General features: G+C 52.2%; 4 protein-coding genes across 4 annotated transcripts; 2 read left to right on the top strand and 2 right to left on the bottom strand.

Moving 5' to 3' along the window:
• Nucleotides 1-6465: 6465 nt before the first annotated feature.
• LOC131214372 (uncharacterized) lies at nt 6466-6828 on the bottom strand. Its single transcript, XM_058208757.1, has one exon. It carries the CDS (start codon nt 6826-6828, stop codon nt 6466-6468), a length of 363 nt encoding a protein of 120 aa, XP_058064740.1.
• An 887-nt stretch (nt 6829-7715) lies between these two features.
• LOC131215873 (uncharacterized) lies at nt 7716-8144 on the bottom strand. Its single transcript, XM_058210270.1, has 2 exons — nt 7968-8144; nt 7716-7886 (listed from the first exon to the last, which is right to left on the bottom strand). Exons 1-2 carry the CDS (start codon nt 8142-8144, stop codon nt 7716-7718), a joined length of 348 nt encoding a protein of 115 aa, XP_058066253.1.
• A 474-nt stretch (nt 8145-8618) lies between these two features.
• Nucleotides 8619-9061, top strand: LOC131215872 (uncharacterized). Its single transcript, XM_058210268.1, has 2 exons — nt 8619-8813; nt 8882-9061. The coding sequence occupies exons 1-2, from the start codon at nt 8619-8621 to the stop codon at nt 9059-9061; spliced, it is 375 nt and encodes a 124-aa protein (XP_058066251.1).
• Nucleotides 9062-9893: 832 nt separating this feature from the next.
• On the top strand, nt 9894-10355 carry LOC131215871 (uncharacterized). The gene is made up of 2 exons (XM_058210267.1): nt 9894-10103; nt 10167-10355. The coding sequence occupies exons 1-2, from the start codon at nt 9894-9896 to the stop codon at nt 10353-10355; spliced, it is 399 nt and encodes a 132-aa protein (XP_058066250.1).
• The last annotated feature ends 6763 nt before the right edge of the window (nt 10356-17118 follow it).

Here is a 17118-nt window from a genome sequence, read left to right as displayed (position 1 = left end):
CTGTAATGGATATGGCTTTTAAAAATTTCACTCAGAAAAGCGGCTTCATAAAACCCATCGCTCCGCCGTCCGGGGGACACTTGTGACGTGCGCCGCTCGTCTCCGACTTTTCTTTGAAGCACTTTTGAAGATTACACCGAAGCGCAGGGCCCTCAGTCTGTCTCTGTGGCTCTCTGTGTGTGCCGTGGCCCATGCATCAAGTATGAAAAAGCATCCGCACTTGAAAGTGTAGCCAACTGCGCCGGCACCTCTGGTTCCCGCCTTCGGGGCGCTAGATTATAATCAAAGTCATGCACACATGCGACGGCCGCCTTTGGGGGTGACATTTTGTTTTTCACGAAAACCAGGAGCAAAAAATACTGGAAGCCGAGATTTATTTGCAGTCCTTTAGACGCCGGCCGGCCGAGCGCTGGAGTGGCAAAAGGGCCGTAAGGGCGCTGCAGAAAGGATGCGCTTTCATGGTGAAGGCCTCAAGTTGTTCGCCGGCCTGAATTACCGAAACGCGAGCGACTCGGGGGGGAGAGTGACGGGACACGGTCAAGGCGATTGTCGCCGGCATCCGTATCGGGGAAAATGTGAATAAAACACAAATTTCCCCATTCGGAAAAGCCTCCCGGAGAACCCTTTCGAGGCCCTGCACGTCTCGCAAGGACCAGACAGTTTCAAGTAATACGCGCCCCGCCCAGCCCGAAGAACGGCTTGAAGCATGTACGGCCACTTGTACGTCGCGAGCTCGAGCAAGGATTTGCCTGAGGACGTTTCGATCCCCTCTTGGGTTGGAGCTCCACTTCAGCGTCGGGAACACTCTTGGCGACGATCGGCGAAAGTCACGTACGCCGTGCGCCGTGAAGGACGGCTTGACGATCGCTCGAGCACGAAAGGATTACGTGGGCTAATTTGCACCCCGGCCGCCGGTTCGAACTCTGTCACCGCACTCGAAGACGGTCCCCGTGGCATCTGAAGACATCTTGAAGCATGTGTAATTTGCATGTGCGCCAAAGAGCGTGCGGCGTTTCGGGATGCTTCACCGACGTTGAACGGATGTTGCAGTGTCCCAGACACCAACAGAACCTCTGGCTCAGTCTATAATATCGGCAAAAATGTCAATATCTGAGCGTTTGTATCGATTTACGCGTCAGACCGCCAGGTGCTTGGCGTGAAAATTGATCTGCCTTCGTTGAGGTGGAGCGAAATGACCAATTTTTCCCTCCGTTCCGTTCTGTACCGTTGACGCGGGCGACTTCCGGAGTCTGCTTCCGCGGCGCGGCAACATTGTGCTCCACCCCCGCCCAAATGGCGTGTCCTTTGTTGCGTCCTGGTTACTCTTCGTTGACGACTTCGGATCGCGTCACTAGAAAACTCGGTGCGGACTGTGTAATCGATGCCGAAACGGTTCTCGCGTGCTGCCCGAGCCCGCGAAGATACTGAAAATTCAAATTAATACATTTTATAGGTGCGGCGTGATGATCTTTAAGCATCGAACGCTTAAAGCCTAGGAGTTCCGTGTCGCTCGCAAATTAAATCGAAATCGGGCACCCGAGGTGGCGGCTAGCCGAAAATGCGGATGATGAGCGAGCCTATCCTGCCCTACATTCGTGCCGTGGTGTCAGTTCCGTAACGAGGTCCGTAACCCGCCTGCCAAAGTTGCTGAGTTGCTGAAGGAATCTAACCTGCGAGAGAGAGAGAGAGAGAGAGAGAGAGAATGAAGGCGACCGAAATCACTTCAGAAGCACGTGGCCACGGTTGGCGGGTAAAACGCATTTAGACGTCGAAAAGCTAGTTTCCGGAGGGAAAATACAGTTTCCGGTCGCAGGCTGGTCGCCCCGGGAATGCGTTCGGTCAAAGTGTTTTCTTCGCTCCTCTCCGTGTTTTTACTATTCTTTTCCATCCTTCGGGCTGGTTAGAAGGAACCGAAAGTTGAGCGACAAATGGCTTTGCCACTCGCTGTCGGCTGTCGGACGGTACGACGGAATTGTGTCATTCGTCGTCGACACGAACTCTGGTGGCACTTTAAGAAGTGCCAGTTCCGTGTCCTGTGGGACTTTTGGCGATTGTTTGGAGCCCGCTCCGGGCTCGGGTCGCTCGAGTTCCGCGAATATCCTCACGCAGTGCGGGACACCTTTAAGGACAGAGAATCGACTCCCTCGACCGACCGGTATCCATTTCACACGGTCACAAGAGAGACAGAGCGAACAGACGGTGGGCCGCAGCTTTAAGATTTAATTGAACTATCGATTTTCAGCACTCAGCCTCTCGCCCTCGGCACGGAGAATCCTGTCAACTGGCACCGGTCGTAAAGTTGCGTGTAAAGTCGCGCAAAGATTACTGCACACCGGAAGCAGCGCGCGGAATCGGTCCGAACGAGAGTGAAAGGGATGGGACCGAGGCCAGGACGACAACCGAGAAAGTGGCGACCACAATGGTAATCTTCAGCTCGTCCCGAGTACCGTCTGTGACTTACTCTACCCGGACCCGCTGGGAAACGGGCCGAAGGGCGACCAGTTAATGGCATCTTTTTGTGCGCCTCGTCGCAGGAAGACGCGAACGAAGACGGTGGTAGAAAATCGTGGCCCCACGATCGGTGAGAAAAACTTTATTTTCCATTACCGCAGCTGTGCGCAGCATTAAAAAGGTACATAATGAGAAATTCCTAGCCGCCTCCCTTCGGACGACCCCCCCACCCGGTTCCCATCCGCTGCCGCCGGCCGGCCCAAATCGAATAAAAACCCTCTAGTCCCCGTAGTCGTAAGTCCTTCGGCAAGGACTTGGGTTTCGCGCGCGCGAGACAAAACCCGCGCAAAAAGGTCTGCCGCGTGCCGCTGCCCTCTCCTCTCCGCAGCGGTCCTTAGTCCTTCGCTAGGATGTCGGTTGACCCATTTGACTTATTGCCTCCCCCCCGCCACCACGCCCGTTTCCTCTCTCTGGCATAATTTCATTTGCCGCCATGTCGGTCGTCGGCGTCGTTAATGTAGGTCATTGTTTCATTTATGTTCCGACGATGTTCCGGGGTGTCCCGAACGAAGGGGGGGGCGTCCGCGGTCTGTCTGGGCCGCCGTCGATTCGCTCCCTCCGGCCGGCCGACGGTCGAAAGCAATTAATGGCCCCGGAGTGGATGATGGAAGGTGGGCTTAACCTTGATCTTCATTCATTATGTATTCACCCGAGGTGCATCACGAGTGGCCCCGGGTCCGGGTAATGTTGGTGTATTTTTGCGTTTTTTCCCTTTTCGCGAATTTCATTGAGCATTTCCCGCGCGCTGCTGCTGGGAACCGACCACGACTGGCCGACTCCGACCAACCGACCGACTGCCTGATGACGGCAGGAGACTCGATGAGAACGTCTTCCTTCGGGACCGGGTTTTTTTTTTCTTTGCAGTTGGTTTCGTCCCTCAGCACGTCTCCCGTCCGACGGTCAGACGCGGTACGGTGCGGGCCGCTTCCGCCGTAGACGCGATGATTGCATTTCTTCGTGCTGGCCACGTTTTCGTTGTGTTTGTTTTGATTTTTAATTAAAGGATTATCGCTTCAACGGGCGCTCAAACGGCTCTCCGTTGGCCCAACACAAAAAGGGTCGGGTTTGCGCGCCCAGGGGGCCGGGCGCGGGTGCAAGATGCACCCGACGAATGTAGAACACTGCCCCGTCTGGTGGTCCTCGCACCCTCACCGAGGACTTCCGGACGGTTCGCCCGGCTGCGGATTAATGGGGAAGATTCGGGTTTCTTTCCGAGCGGTATTTTTCGGTGCGCGTTTCACTTTCGTACCACCACCGGTAATTGTAGACAGGCTTCCCCACCCCCACCGGCCAATTACAGGCTCTGCCCGGCAAGTCGTACACCGGGGGGGGACGTGCTAATTTCTGGCGCAGGATGAAGTGAATCGCAGAACAGCTGGCCGGGGCCGTCGTTTTCGGTTTCGGCGATGGAAAAAAAAAACGCGGAAAAGTAGAGCACGAAAGCACCGGGAAGTGGCCGGAAAGTGGAGCAAACCGTGCTGGGACGGTGTGTCTTAAGGGGACGGCTCAAGAATTTGTGCTCTTTAATGGCCTGAAGGCAGAAGTATTGATTGAACCGAGGTGCCAACAAATCATTACTCGTCATTGAAAGTGCCTTTTTTGAAGTCCTGACTTTGAAAACAATAGAAACATTTGTTTGATTTAATCCACACCGACTTCTATTTGGGTTTTTTATTATTATTTAGAATGGACAGAGCCAGGATTCAGTATGACTGTGAATGTTAATAAGTGTAATGTAATATCCTTTACGTTTATTACCCTCATCATCCTTTACGTTCATTACCCGGATGGTCTATGGACGATACACGTTATTCTGTCAATATTTTTCTTTAAACATTATCTTAAAACATTATCGACTAAGTGTTCCTACCCAGAACAAAATCAGGCTTTCTGTTCAATTATTGTAGCTAAAACTAACTACTCTTACGTTAAAACCAATAAATATACTTCTCCCCTTCGAAGTTACGGAATTTATAGTTACAATAAATAAGTTCTTTGCTCAAAATATCCTTGAGTTAATTTATGTTTGAATTTCCCAATCTGTTCAACAAAGAATTTGGTGATGGCAAAGCTCGTTGGTAAACAGTGTCAAGCCATAGCTTTTCCGCCACCATCAGCAAATTCCCACGTTGTCCCATCGCAATCGGTGTGTATCCCATAATCCTTCCTATGCAAAGCAATGGCGGCCCAGGCGGCACTCCCCGGGGGCCCGACCAACATCGGGGCCAAACGGATGCAAATAAAATCGAGCCACCGTACGCCCCTGTTCGCACGTCATATTTTGATCCGCGGGTGCATCCACCGGTGCATCCGGCCGCGCATAAAAAGAGCAAAGCCCCGGTCAGTGACCCATCGCGAGGGGCACAAAAAATGAAGCCCTCGTTTCCACCGGATCGGATCGGTGGTGGCTTAACAAATGCCCATGCATCCGCGGCATCAATCCGCGATTTGTTCCTGTCACCCGCGACGATGGCCGGGGCTGCCAGGAAGCCGGGGACGGTCATGCGTGCGGATGCGAGAGTGGAAATCTGTGACGCGCCAGCTCTGTTCCATTTCTGGTCCACTCTTGTTTCGCACCGTTTCCTTCGACCGACCGTCCCACGGTGTTGTTGGGCAGGAATTTGGACGAATTTATAGTCCAAATGGATTGTGAAAGCTCGTGACGGAGACGAGGACGGCGGTGGGCCACCACCTCGAACCCCACCGTGGGCATGTGTGGGTAGCATAGGAAATCATGCAACCCCGACCCGATGCAACAGCTGCCGACCGATTATTGAAATGCAAGCCGAGTGCAGCAAACGTGGATCGAAATGGTAAGCCAACAGAGAGAAAAAAAACACTCGACAACAAAAAGGAGAGCGAAAAGCCATTCTAAATCGGCCACATGGAGCACATGGGCAAATAGAAATGGTAAAAAGTACACATGGGCAAAAAAAAAAAATCCCGAAGCAATAGACTGGCCGACGGCGACAGTCTGCCTCGTGGATGCTGCTTGCGTTGCACCGGAGCCGACGATGCATCGTGTTGCATTTTATGCATTGCGCCGCGTATGCAAATCGAGCCGCACGATTCGCGGCCGGGGATTTGGGTCAGCTGCACTTTTGTTGGCGGTGGCCCGATACGTGGCGCTCCGTTTATGATTCGTTTTCCAATTCGAAGCTCGTTTTTTTCTTTTTGGCAGACGAGCCCGTCCGTTTTGGGGCCTTCGATATCCGCGAGTTTGCGTAATTGCATACTCACGGCACACGGATCATAATTTGATCGGGGGCGATTGAGCACAATCTGGTCCCCGGTCGGTCGGGGTGTTGCGATGCCCGGAAACCAAACACGAAATATGATTAACCGCACGAGGAACGACGAGGGCACCTAATTGATTGGGGATTTGATTCGGGCAATGGTGGGCATTACGGTGATGATTTGACGCTTCCCATTGAGTCGATAGATCATCGCAAATGCGTTCTCTCTCACAGATTACAATTCAATGTGTATTCAAACCCCATGTGCTCAGAGCAATTTCTTTACTCATGAGTGAAACTAAGTGAATAAGTTCAGTAAAAAAAAAGGAATTAAACTGAACTGAAACGACATTAAATTAAAACAAGCGGCGGTGCAAACAGTTAGAATTGTTAAATACTTGCAACACGAACAACCGTCAGCGAGCGAATCCTTGGCCAGCGAAAGCTCCTCGGGCATCCTGTGCGTGCTCGCGAGCGTCATCTGGCGGTTGGAAGCACAATCTCGCGCTCTCTCTCTCTCTATCGGGCAGCACATCCTGAAAGCTCCAACTGAGGCAAAGTACCTTCGGTCGGAGAAGGCTGCGAATGTAAACGAAAGGAGGGACGAAGCGAATAAACACAAATAATGACGAATGTACAGAGCGTAGAAAAAGCCATAGAGACGATGACACTTAGCAAGGGACGTGTTTAGAAAGGTTTGCTTTTATTAACTAGTAACTTATGGCGTACAGTACATGTTAATGATGATGGCGTACGGAAGCGCAATCGGCCCGTTTATCTTGTAGCCGATCGAGCTGGTACCGAGCTGTCCGCTCGTCATGTCGACCGTGAACCCTATCGGCGAGTACTTTTCGGCGTTTATCGTGACGAAGTTTATGGCTTTGCCGTTCGGGTCCGTGCGGGTCACCGTCACCGGCAGGATGGTGGGCTTGCGAATGGCTGTCGTGTAGCACAGCACATTGTTGGGTGGTTTGTTGCCGAAGAAGTAGCTCAGGTCCGTCGAGATGACCAACGTCAGGGCCCGGGCACAACCCAGCAGAGTCAGCGCTGCCAAAACCAGCGTCAATCGTCCGGTCTGCATCGTTCTCGTGGTTCCGACAGTTCCGATTGCGGTCCTGGTCCTGGTCGATGGTCCAACGGGCCAACGGGTTCTCTGCTCGGCCCCAAAACCCCCAAATACTGGACAAAGTTACGCTGACTGAGCCCGGGTCCGGTCGGGCACTCGTATAAATACTCTCGCTCGGTCATGCTGCCCGAGAGTGGCCCAGAAGTGTGTTCCTCTTGTCAGTGACCTCTTTTCCGGTTTTTCGAAGCCGAAACTTCCAAATGGATCGGGCAACATTTTTATGATCGTGTAGTGCGCATTTTTTTAAGTGCCCAAATCAATACCGCCGGTGGAAAGGGATTGAGAAAGTTGGCACTTTTCGAAGGAACCTTTGTTACGGGAAGCGCTGCATCTGGAAATGCAGTGTGACCTACTGCCTCTTAAGGAGAGCCAGGGAAGTGGGAACAACCACTTACCATTCGATAGTCACACTTCAGCTAACCGTTTAGCGCAATCAGAACAGGTTTCAAAAATAAAAAAATTAAGCAATTGGCATTAAAAAATTAAGAACAGCACAATTGGCTCATACACTATTTTCAGTTTCGTTTATTTTATAAAAAAAGTTTGTGTAAATTAGTCACATTCCTTTGTCGAGCTCCCCAGTCATCAACAGGTCGAGCTTTCGCCAATACAAAAAATACAGTTAGTAAAAATAAACTATAGAAAATATTTCGATTTGTTTTAAACCAACCCGATCCCAAGTAATGCGCCCAAGTAATGATCCCTCAAATCAATGGATTGGCAATCAAATGCCTCAAATCAATTGTTCCTTCACCTTATCATCATTTTCGGACACTTTGTAAATCGCCAACACCCAACAAGTACGATCATAGTACGGAAGACGATAATTTATTTCATTGTCCTTAGGTAGCACAGTAGAACTTTACTTGGATGGCGTAGGGTAGAACGTTTTTCCCGGTGATTTTTACCGTCACAGCAGGCGTCGATCCCACGGTCCCGGAGCTAATGGCCGCCGTGTAGCCGTACTGCGAGAGCCTGTCCGCGGCCACCGTGATGAAGTCGATGTTCTTCGCCTACAGAAACGACAAAGGATCGATTAGCGGAAGCGATTAGCGATCGTACCGTTGCTGCCGAGTGATCCCGGCAGGTCGTACCGCCGTCGGATTAGTGAAGGACACGTCGAGCGGCAGAGTGGAGCCCTTCAGCAGCGTCTGCGAGTGGCACAGGATGTCGGCCGGTGCCTTGACGCCAAAAAAGTACGCTTGTTTCGATGTCTGCACACCATTGAAGTTGGCCCCGACGTTGGACACCGCCCAGCACACCAACGCCATGGCGCCGATCAACGGGTAACGCAACGCTCGAACCATTCTGCGACGCTGCGACGACGGTAATTTCCTGTTTGTTCACCGATTCGCCAGAATGGCAGGCTTTTATAAACTTTGGAACCGCGGCGACTCGGTGCAGCAAATGCCAAAAAACACGAAACCGAGAAGCCCATAACCTCATTTCGGACTCCGGACACTTTAATGCCTGCGTGCATCTGCAACTCATTTGTGCTCTTTCGGCTCTGGTCGTTCTGGTGGCGGTGAAAGTTTCGCGGGGAAACTTTATGTGCATTCTTGAATCGCTCCGCAAAAAACGGAACCGAAACGGGCCAAAAGTAAACGGGTTCGACAAATGGGTGTAAAATAAAATCCTGCATCTGCGCTGGAACTCTATAAAAGATACCTTTCGATGGCCGGCAGGCCTCAGTGCGAGGAGGTCCTGGTTCGAGCTGGCTTTCACGCGGCTTTCGGTGCGATACAATGCGTCCGACGAGTGTCGCCTGCCTGGTTCTGGCCGTGTGCGCCAGCCTTTGGCAGCCCAGCGGGGGCTTCCGGCCGACCAACACGAACCCCACGGTCACCGAGCTCGGTACGAACGCGGCCACACTGGTGCAGTGCTTCGACAAGACGGTGTTCGCGAAAAGTCTCAGCCCCACGCTGGTTTCGTTCATCAACGTGAGTTAGACCCCGGGTTCCGGACGGACGGCAGAATAATGTTACCGCTTTTGCACCTTTTCACGCAGAATAAAGCCATCAACTACGTCAAGGTGGAAACCCTCAACCCGGGCATGTACGGAGGCGTGAATGTGGAGGTTAAAAACGGAGGCGCCACCCAGCCGAACATTGTGCTCACGATCACCGACGGCAGCGGAAAGTCCATATTCAAGAGCAACGTCCAGGTGACGATGTTCTGTGCCCCTTAAGTCGCCCAATCAAAACGGAGCCACGTGTGCTGGGTTTTTGACAGCACTGATTGCGTTAGGATGGTGGCACTTCGGTGTACGTCTGTCCAAATCAAAATAAAATGTACGAATCATGATATATTTGTAATGACAACATAATGCCAATATGATAGCAATAAAGATTCCACATAATCGTAACAAAAATCCTTTCCATCCCTGGAACTGTTCTATGAAAGAAATTTATCACCTCGATTCCCCAACTCAACCATCTTGGACTATATTTACATGATGTCTACGAAAAGGAACCATTCAGATTCCTATTTTTCTCGCATTTTCATCACTCACTAAGTTACATCGCTTAGCTCAGGACCTGATTGAGTTACTGATTTCTAATTAAAGCTCACAGTCTTAATCATCCACCAGTTAGCCATTTTCATCACCAACCACGCTCTACATTCGTCGACTGAAATGGCAAACCGCTTAGCAAATGTGCAACGAAATGCACAAACCCCAAATATTGCAACTGAACCCCTGGACCCCAAAAAACCTGTGCCGGGTTGCCTTCACTGTTGACCTACAAAAATCCGCGGACCAAATAAAAACTCCGGGTCAGACCGGGAATGGGATGCAGTTCGTTCGTACCTCCAAAGTAGGGTACACGTGCCGGACCAAAAGTGTCCCTCGAAGACGTTGTATTGATATATAAGCCTCGCCCGGCCGGGCCAGTGGGCTCAATTCGTTCGGTGAAGGTGAACAGGAAGAAAGTGCACCCAAAAAAGCTGTGGGCCCCAAAAGTGAGGTGTGTGTCCTTCGCAGAACCCGCAAAACAACTAGACCTCACTGGACCCCCGAAATGAGCCGCTCTTGGTTTGGTGTCCGGTTTGTGGCCGTGGTCTGCAGTAGTCTGCTGCTGCTGTGCTGCGGTCCAGCCAGTGCCACCCTGCAGATCAACGGCGACAACCTGGTGGTCACGTTCGGTACGTATGACGCGACCCTGACGCAGTGCTTCTTCGATATGGTGTTCGCCGGAATGTTCAGTCCGCATACGGTGTCATTCTCCAACGTAAGTAGCCGGCAGCGTGTTCGCATAGGTACAGCACATCCATCGGTTTCGTCCTTTTTGCAGCCGGCGGCCAAAGCCATCACTTACATCATCGTGGAGGCGAACCAATCCATCGATCTCGGGGGCATCACGGCCTCCATCACGACCGGAACCGTCGGGACGAGCACCGCCATCACGCTCCAGGTGACCAGCACGCCGAAATCCAACATCTTCCTCAACAACGTCCAGATCCGAATGTACTGTGCAGCGTAGGGCCGATGGTTGCCGATTAGTGAATATGTGTATGTGTCTGTGTGAGAGAAAAGTTCGGCCTAATAAATAACCATCCTGATGTGTGTTTCCAATTGATCGGTGTGCTCCAAACTACTCCACCCGGGTCGTGCTCCGAGATCGCAGGTGATCCCCTTTGATTCCCTTTTGACAGGGAAGCCCGTAGTCTAGGACTAACTCACGACACCCCGCAAAAGGGCTCGAATCTCGGAGGACCATTTTGTTGTCCACGCGGCCATTTTTCGATGCTCGAATGCGCCGTGGCCACAATTTATGTTCTCCGCGCCCGCTTGTGCATGCGATCGTCCATTTATAAATCGGCGCTCACTCACGATCACGTCACCGATCTCGTCCGGGGCGGCCACGTACATGAACATTATGGTCCGCGCGGTCGCGTAAATTAGCTACTGGCGCTGTGCGGCCCTCGCCTGCAACAGTGTCACCGGGCCGAGAAAGAGAATGCCAACGGGGCAGCAAACAAAACGTGCGGATTCGGCGCGGATCAGCGCGGCGGGTCGTGTCTACCGCCGTTTGGCCGTATATGTTGCTGTCGAGATCGCGATCGAGAGGTGAAAAATTATACTCCAGCCACAGCGGCACACAGCAGCCGACTCGACTCGCCGACCGGTACGCCCACAGGAGCACCCGCGGAAGCCGCTCGGTCTCGGGAGGAGGAAATCACAACCACAGCGAGCCCGGACCCGGACAGCCCGGCAATATCTGGTGGGCACTGTTGTGGTGTGCGCGCCCCCGTGACGCTTGGGAAATGATTGTTTTTAATTATAAAAGTAATAAATATAAATGAGCCCGGAGCCCAAGGGTCGGGCCGGGCCATTTGCTTAAACATGTGTGTGGCTCACCCGGTGGCGAAACGAGACTGGGAGCACAGCACGGTGGAACCCGAACCCGGTGGGACACCGTCATGGCGTGCTGGCCAAAACGGTCGATGCGGTTCTAGGGCTTTCTGTTGCACTCTTATCATTTGCAGTAAGGACCTGGTTTGGTCATTCAGTCTGCTTGATTAGAATAATTCCCGGCCGTTCGATCTCACAATTAGACCGATCTGAGGCCAATGATCGTCGTGAGCGCGAATTTTTGGATCGTCCGTGCGCGCAATCGCCCACCGTGCGGCGCTTCGGGAACTCACACAGGACCCACGCCACCGTTGGGTCCGAAAATGGAAAAGTAAATTAGCAAATAAAGATACAAACAGGCGAGCGGTGAAAACGGTGCCGATAAGAGCAACTGGCCGGGCGAATCGCATGACTAGGCGTGCATAAATTAGTCACTCGCGGTGGCGATCGCGGGTTTCGCGATCGCATTCCACACACCACTCCCACGGCCCGGGGTGGGCTTGGCCACCGCCCGCCCGCCCGAAAGGAACCGGAACGGCGACTGCGACGACGAGGTATCCCGGGACCCCTCCGAAGGGGGCGTGCAGATTTGTCATTCGTGGTCGAGCGTGTCGCGCCGATCGGTTTGAACCATTTTGTAGCGACGGCACCACACACACGCATCGGGACACGGTGCAGCAGCATAGAGATAGTGGCTATGATTTATAGCCGCTCGTGGTGTGATAAATAGCGCCCGGCCCAACCCGGCCCGGCCGGGGCCCGGATCGAAAACCGATCGGAATCGGTGCATCGATAAGCGAACGGAACGGCGGACGGAAGGAGGGGGTTGTCAAAACACGCGAGAAACACCCTGTCGTCCGGCCGGCCGGCCACGGCCACGGAGGTCCACGTCCAACCGGAGGTCCACCGGGACCGGTAAGCCAAGGCAGGCTAGGCGGGCGTTTGTTCGATTTGTGTTCCAACCAGGCCGATAACGATCACGACCCAAACGGACCCAGCACGGGTGGTGTTGTTGGGTGGCGATTTTCGCGTGTGTACCTGCGGTTTATTACCGGCGGTCGATATCTTATCCGGTGACATGGCTCTCGCGGGAATTAGCCGCACGCGGGATGATGATCCTCTGGGAATCGCGGGCCGGGTGATAGTGTTGTTGCAACGCTGCTATCGGCTAATCAACACTGGCTGATGAACAGCGTTTCTGTCAAGGATGTAAGACTGGCCAGAAGAACCTGGGGGTTTGTGGCAGCGACGTTCTCCTGTTATCGAGTACACCAGTCGGGCCTCGAAGAACATTTCTACCCTTTTTTTGGGTTCGTTTTGTTATCGTTGCAGGATGTTGGTGGAGTTGAGTTTTCCATAATTCCATAAGGCTTTTGAAGAAGGATCTGCGAGTCCTTTCAACTACAAGGACTTCCTTGCATTGGATATAAGTCCAATTTCGACTTAAATGTAAGTACATTGGAAGTACGGTATGGATTTCGTGGATAAAAGTCTGGTTGCCTCAAATCAGATGATCTCGGTGGCCAAAAGCCAAAGTCGTCATTTTTCTTTGTCAAACATGCAGGAAAGAATGGTTGTAATAAATTGTTTTGGTACTAGCAATCTTCCATGTTACATCACAAAAATTGTTATCATGGCTCGATAACGCTTACCAATTAACGGTTTCCCGATGATGATCACAAACAGCACATTTAATCCCAAAGATCTGCCGCTGTTAAATTAATTGCATTGATTAAGGAATTTCGGTAGCATAAAACCGAAAACTTATGCCTCCATTTGTTGAAAAATATATTACAATTTCTAAACGATGCGTTAGTCCTACGAACGTTCTTATTTGACATAATTTATTTGATTATTTGATATTGTCCAGTGGTCTTTTGAATGCCTCAGACTTTTTATTACTTGTTTCGTTAAGTTTTAGGAACAATTTAAGTCCTACAGAAACGTCTACTTGGGTCCTATGATACTGTCATACGATGTTTCCCGGATGATAAATGAAATAAAAACTACTTAATAACCTGCCAGCTAACAACTGCAAGTGAGTGTTTCAAACCGAAAAGCCCCATCACGACCTCACATCGGACCATCGGGCACCTGAATGCACTTAACAATCGTAGCACCACTCGGGTTCGGCTTGCGTCACGGCGGTGAACAAATAAATGGCAAAAATTTGCAATTTCTGCTCAAATGCAGTTGCATTGCCCGAGCGCTGCACCACGATCGCCGTGCCATATTTTATTCATCGATCATAAACACTCATTTCGCAACCCTTCTACGGAATGCAGCGGCCGCAGCGACGGCGCAATCGGAACCCGGGGCCCGGCGGGGGACCACAGGAGTTGAAGAGGGGCCTACGGTTGCTTAGAAATTCATCACCATGATCTGCGGATTATTTGTGTCACTCGATTGCCAATCCGAATGCGGCCGGCGGCATGAGAAGCACCGACCGGTGGCCTTCGGATTGCTGCAAAATTCAATCTAATTCCGATCGCGATCGCGATCGCTCGGACAAAATTATGCTCCACCACATACGTGTCCCCCTCTCCTTGCAACCGTCAGCCCCGTCCCCGACCCGTGGGCTACCTATGCTGATCGAGGACGAGGATCAATTTAAAGTGGTCACGTTTCTGGCCGTTTCTCTCTCTCTCTCTCGGTGTCTCTCGGTTCTTTCGTTCAGCCGAGATGCCTGCTCGAGATGATGAAATTTTCCCATTTTTCTCATGCCATCTTACGTGTCTCGCAATATGTGTGCGTTTTTTTTTTGTTGCTGCTCCGTTCGTTTGATGCGTACCGCGGCTCACGCTGGCCACACAAATTCCGGCGTTAGATACGAGTGGCATACATTTTTCACCGGGCGCACCGCATAAAGAAGAATCGTGTGACCGTCAGGCGACATAATTCACCGGCACCGAGGGGAAGCGATCGATTACGCGGCTCGATTCACGCCACGGCCGGGTCGGCCACCGGTATTGCGCGGTGACAGGACACCAAATACGTTTGCAGCAAGCGTCTTTGAAATGCGATCGCCGTGCCGTGCGCTGCCGTGGGGCTTTCACGCAAAAGATACCGACCGCGCGTGGCCACGTGTCCGTGGGCAAAATTGGTACGCGTCCCTGTTCCCCCGAACAATCCCCACCCGGGGAGAGCTTTCATCCTGCACCGATACCGGGCAATTACTATTCCCACCCATATTTTTCTGCCCTCGGCCCCGGCTGGCAAGATGGCGGCAAATGTTGCGAATGTCGGCGGCATCGGCGGGCTGAGTTATGGCTTCCGTTTACAATGGTCCCACGTCCGGGCGAACGATGACGAAAGCCGGCACCGAGGCCAACCGGGCGCCCACCGGAACACGGATTCCGGTCCGGCCTACGGGCCCACTGTCGGCACCGCACTATGCTCCGTATTCGGATCGGGCCTAGCTATGACAAATGTAATTGTACAATAAATCCGTACCGATCCGGTACCGGGCCGGGAGATGCTTGAAGGCCAAAAAAGGGAGCGCCCGAGCGCTGAGAGATGGCTTGTCTGCCCCGAGAACCATTTTAGATAGCCTCGTGGCCACGTTTTGCATGCACCACAGGAAGACCGGTGCAAAAGCGACAGTCAATTTTATGCAATTTATGAACAGCGATTATAATATTTCAGTCACCGATTGTTGCTCGCGGTGGCGTCGAATGGGAATAAAACGGCACGCACCGGGTTGCCCCAAGAAGCTGGGAAGCTATTAAGCAATTGCCGCATGAAAGACGGAGCCATCGGAGTCTTGTATGTTTGTATTTTATGGGCCAAATAATTTATCAGGCTTTACCCGGCAGCGGTGCTCCGCAGAATAACCGACGCTTTAGAGAGATTTTCTTTATCTTAAGTAGACTCGCAGGCGGCACTTTAATCGAAGGAGGCGTTAATCGAAAATTGAGTGATGAGTTCGGAACAGTGAGATGAGAATAAGAGGGTGAGAGGTTGCCCAATCTCACCACTCAAGAACATTATCTGACCTTAACTTATTAAATTAATTTTATCGTTTTAGACAGTTTTCGATACAGTTATGAAGAGATTTGAGAATAAGCGATTTGCACAACAACCACAACATAGAGTGCGAGAAATCATAAAGGACACGGTCAAAGTATGCTATGGTCTACAAATTAATGCGATTGATTGATGAGATGAAACGCAATGTGCAGTATTCAAGACATCCCGATCGAATTTGATATTTTTTGTCCCTTTGCCAACGTTTTCGAATGGAACTAAACTACTTTTGCCAGCTTTATTTCCCACCTTATTGTGGCTGCCCCTGATTCGAAGGGCACTACGGTTCTAATGGCACACCGTGCGCCAGCCACTTCCGACACGCGCAGATAAGACAGGAAAAAACCCATGAACTTTCGATTTAATGTCGGCTCCATCAATCGGGGCTTCTTTTGGCACATCGTCCGTTGTGTCTCAAAGCCACAAAGAATCGCCCAACATTTTCGAAGGAACCGCATTTTTTTATCGGTGTTTTCCGACGTCCCAAAAGTCGGCATTACAACCGGCGGCTCCGGGTGCTCGTAAATTGGACGAATTTATTTCTTGTCAGCCAACTTGGCAGTTCCCGGCGCTGCGTGTTCCGCGCGAGGTGTGCAGCATCGTAGAGGTCACAGGCGCTTATCACCGCACGATCGCTCGAGCCGCGATCGTTCGGGGCTTTTCTTTCGGCGGACCGCGATCTACCCCAAAACGGGCAACATTATGCCGGGGACCATTGTAAGGGTTCCGTGGTCAGTGGTCGACGAGACCCAGGCCCCGGCAAGTTATGACCACGCCAACCCGAGACCCCTTGTCCGGTCCGGGCGCTCGGCTTAATGCTCTCTCGTAAACCATCGCCGCCGACCACACGGTGGACGCTGGAGGTGTTTGGAATTCGTTACAAACGCCTGCGGGTGTGTGGCGGGGGCTTTGCTCCGCTCGCTGCACGTGTGCTTTTTGGGCGTCCCAGCTACCACCCACCCCCCGGGGGGTTTCCTTCGCGGTGGTTGGTCCCTCGGCTCGCGGCCATAATTCGGCGAATAAATGGAGCATTCGGTGCTAATCGCGCTAATAACTTATTCAGTCAGCTTATTCGGCGGCACCCGGGCAGCCCGCCAGATTAGCCCACGAAGGGCGTCCCAAGAACCGAGGGCGTCGCCCCGCAATTAGCTTTTCGGCGGCAGCGCCGTCGTCGGTCGGGTCACCGCGGAACAAAGTCGTAACAAAGTTTTGTGAGGCAATTTTCACGCTCCATGTGAGCACGGGCCCGCGACCATTCGAACACATGCGAACGTGTTTATGTTTCGCCAGTGTTCCCGGCGGACACCGACGTTCGGGCTCTAATTTAATGGATAATTGTTCTAGAGTTTTTTGTTGTTGTTTTCGCCAACCTTTCTGAGTGGATCCTTTTCTGGTAATTGTTTAAGTGCATCCAGTCCCGGAAGGACTGTCTCCCGAGAGCATCTCGTTCCTCGGTGCCGATAGTACCTAAACCGGTGCAAACCCAACACCAGCCAACCAGGAAAACGGGTGGAAAACCCACGGGTTGGGAAAAGTTCAAGATAAAGCCCGGTTACGCTTGTGGCTTTGGCGCAGGAGGAAAGCAACGATTTACGATTCCACCTGCTCCGCGATCGCGATGACCGGCGCAAAGTCAACGAACCAGACGGACCGGAGTCGGACACGTGGGCCCCGTGATGCCTTTCCCTTGACGCCGCCGCCGAAGCATAAAGAGACCCCGCCGGACCCGCTTTCGACAGCCCGAGCGAGCGAGGTTGATTTAATGTAACGACCGGCGCATGGAAAGAAGATGGCTGAGTTATGGTTCCAAATAGAAATATGAACCACACCGGGACCGCGCGAGATTCCTTATCACGCCCGCCACA

The sequence above is a fragment of the Anopheles bellator genome, chromosome 1, assembly GCF_943735745.2.
Source record: "Anopheles bellator chromosome 1, idAnoBellAS_SP24_06.2, whole genome shotgun sequence".
Lineage (NCBI taxonomy): Eukaryota > Metazoa > Arthropoda > Insecta > Diptera > Culicidae > Anopheles > Anopheles bellator.
This window is presented reverse-complemented; position numbering and strand designations above follow the sequence as displayed.

Bases quoted from the DNA above. Each gene is read 5' to 3' on its own strand.
- LOC131214372 (XM_058208757.1), bottom strand. From the start codon at position 6,828: ATGCAGACCGGACGATTGACGCTGGTTTTGGCAGCGCTGACTCTGCTG.
- LOC131215873 (XM_058210270.1), bottom strand. From the start codon at position 8,144: ATGGCGTTGGTGTGCTGGGCGGTGTCCAACGTCGGGGCCAACTTCAAT. The intron at 7,887-7,967 runs GTACGACCTGCC...TCGTTTCTGTAG, and splicing joins CCTTCACTAATCCGACGGCG to GCGAAGAACATCGACTTCAT.
- LOC131215872 (XM_058210268.1), top strand. From the start codon at position 8,619: ATGCGTCCGACGAGTGTCGCCTGCCTGGTTCTGGCCGTGTGCGCCAGC. The intron at 8,814-8,881 runs GTGAGTTAGACC...CTTTTCACGCAG, and splicing joins CGCTGGTTTCGTTCATCAAC to AATAAAGCCATCAACTACGT.
- LOC131215871 (XM_058210267.1), top strand. From the start codon at position 9,894: ATGAGCCGCTCTTGGTTTGGTGTCCGGTTTGTGGCCGTGGTCTGCAGT. The intron at 10,104-10,166 runs GTAAGTAGCCGG...TCCTTTTTGCAG, and splicing joins ATACGGTGTCATTCTCCAAC to CCGGCGGCCAAAGCCATCAC.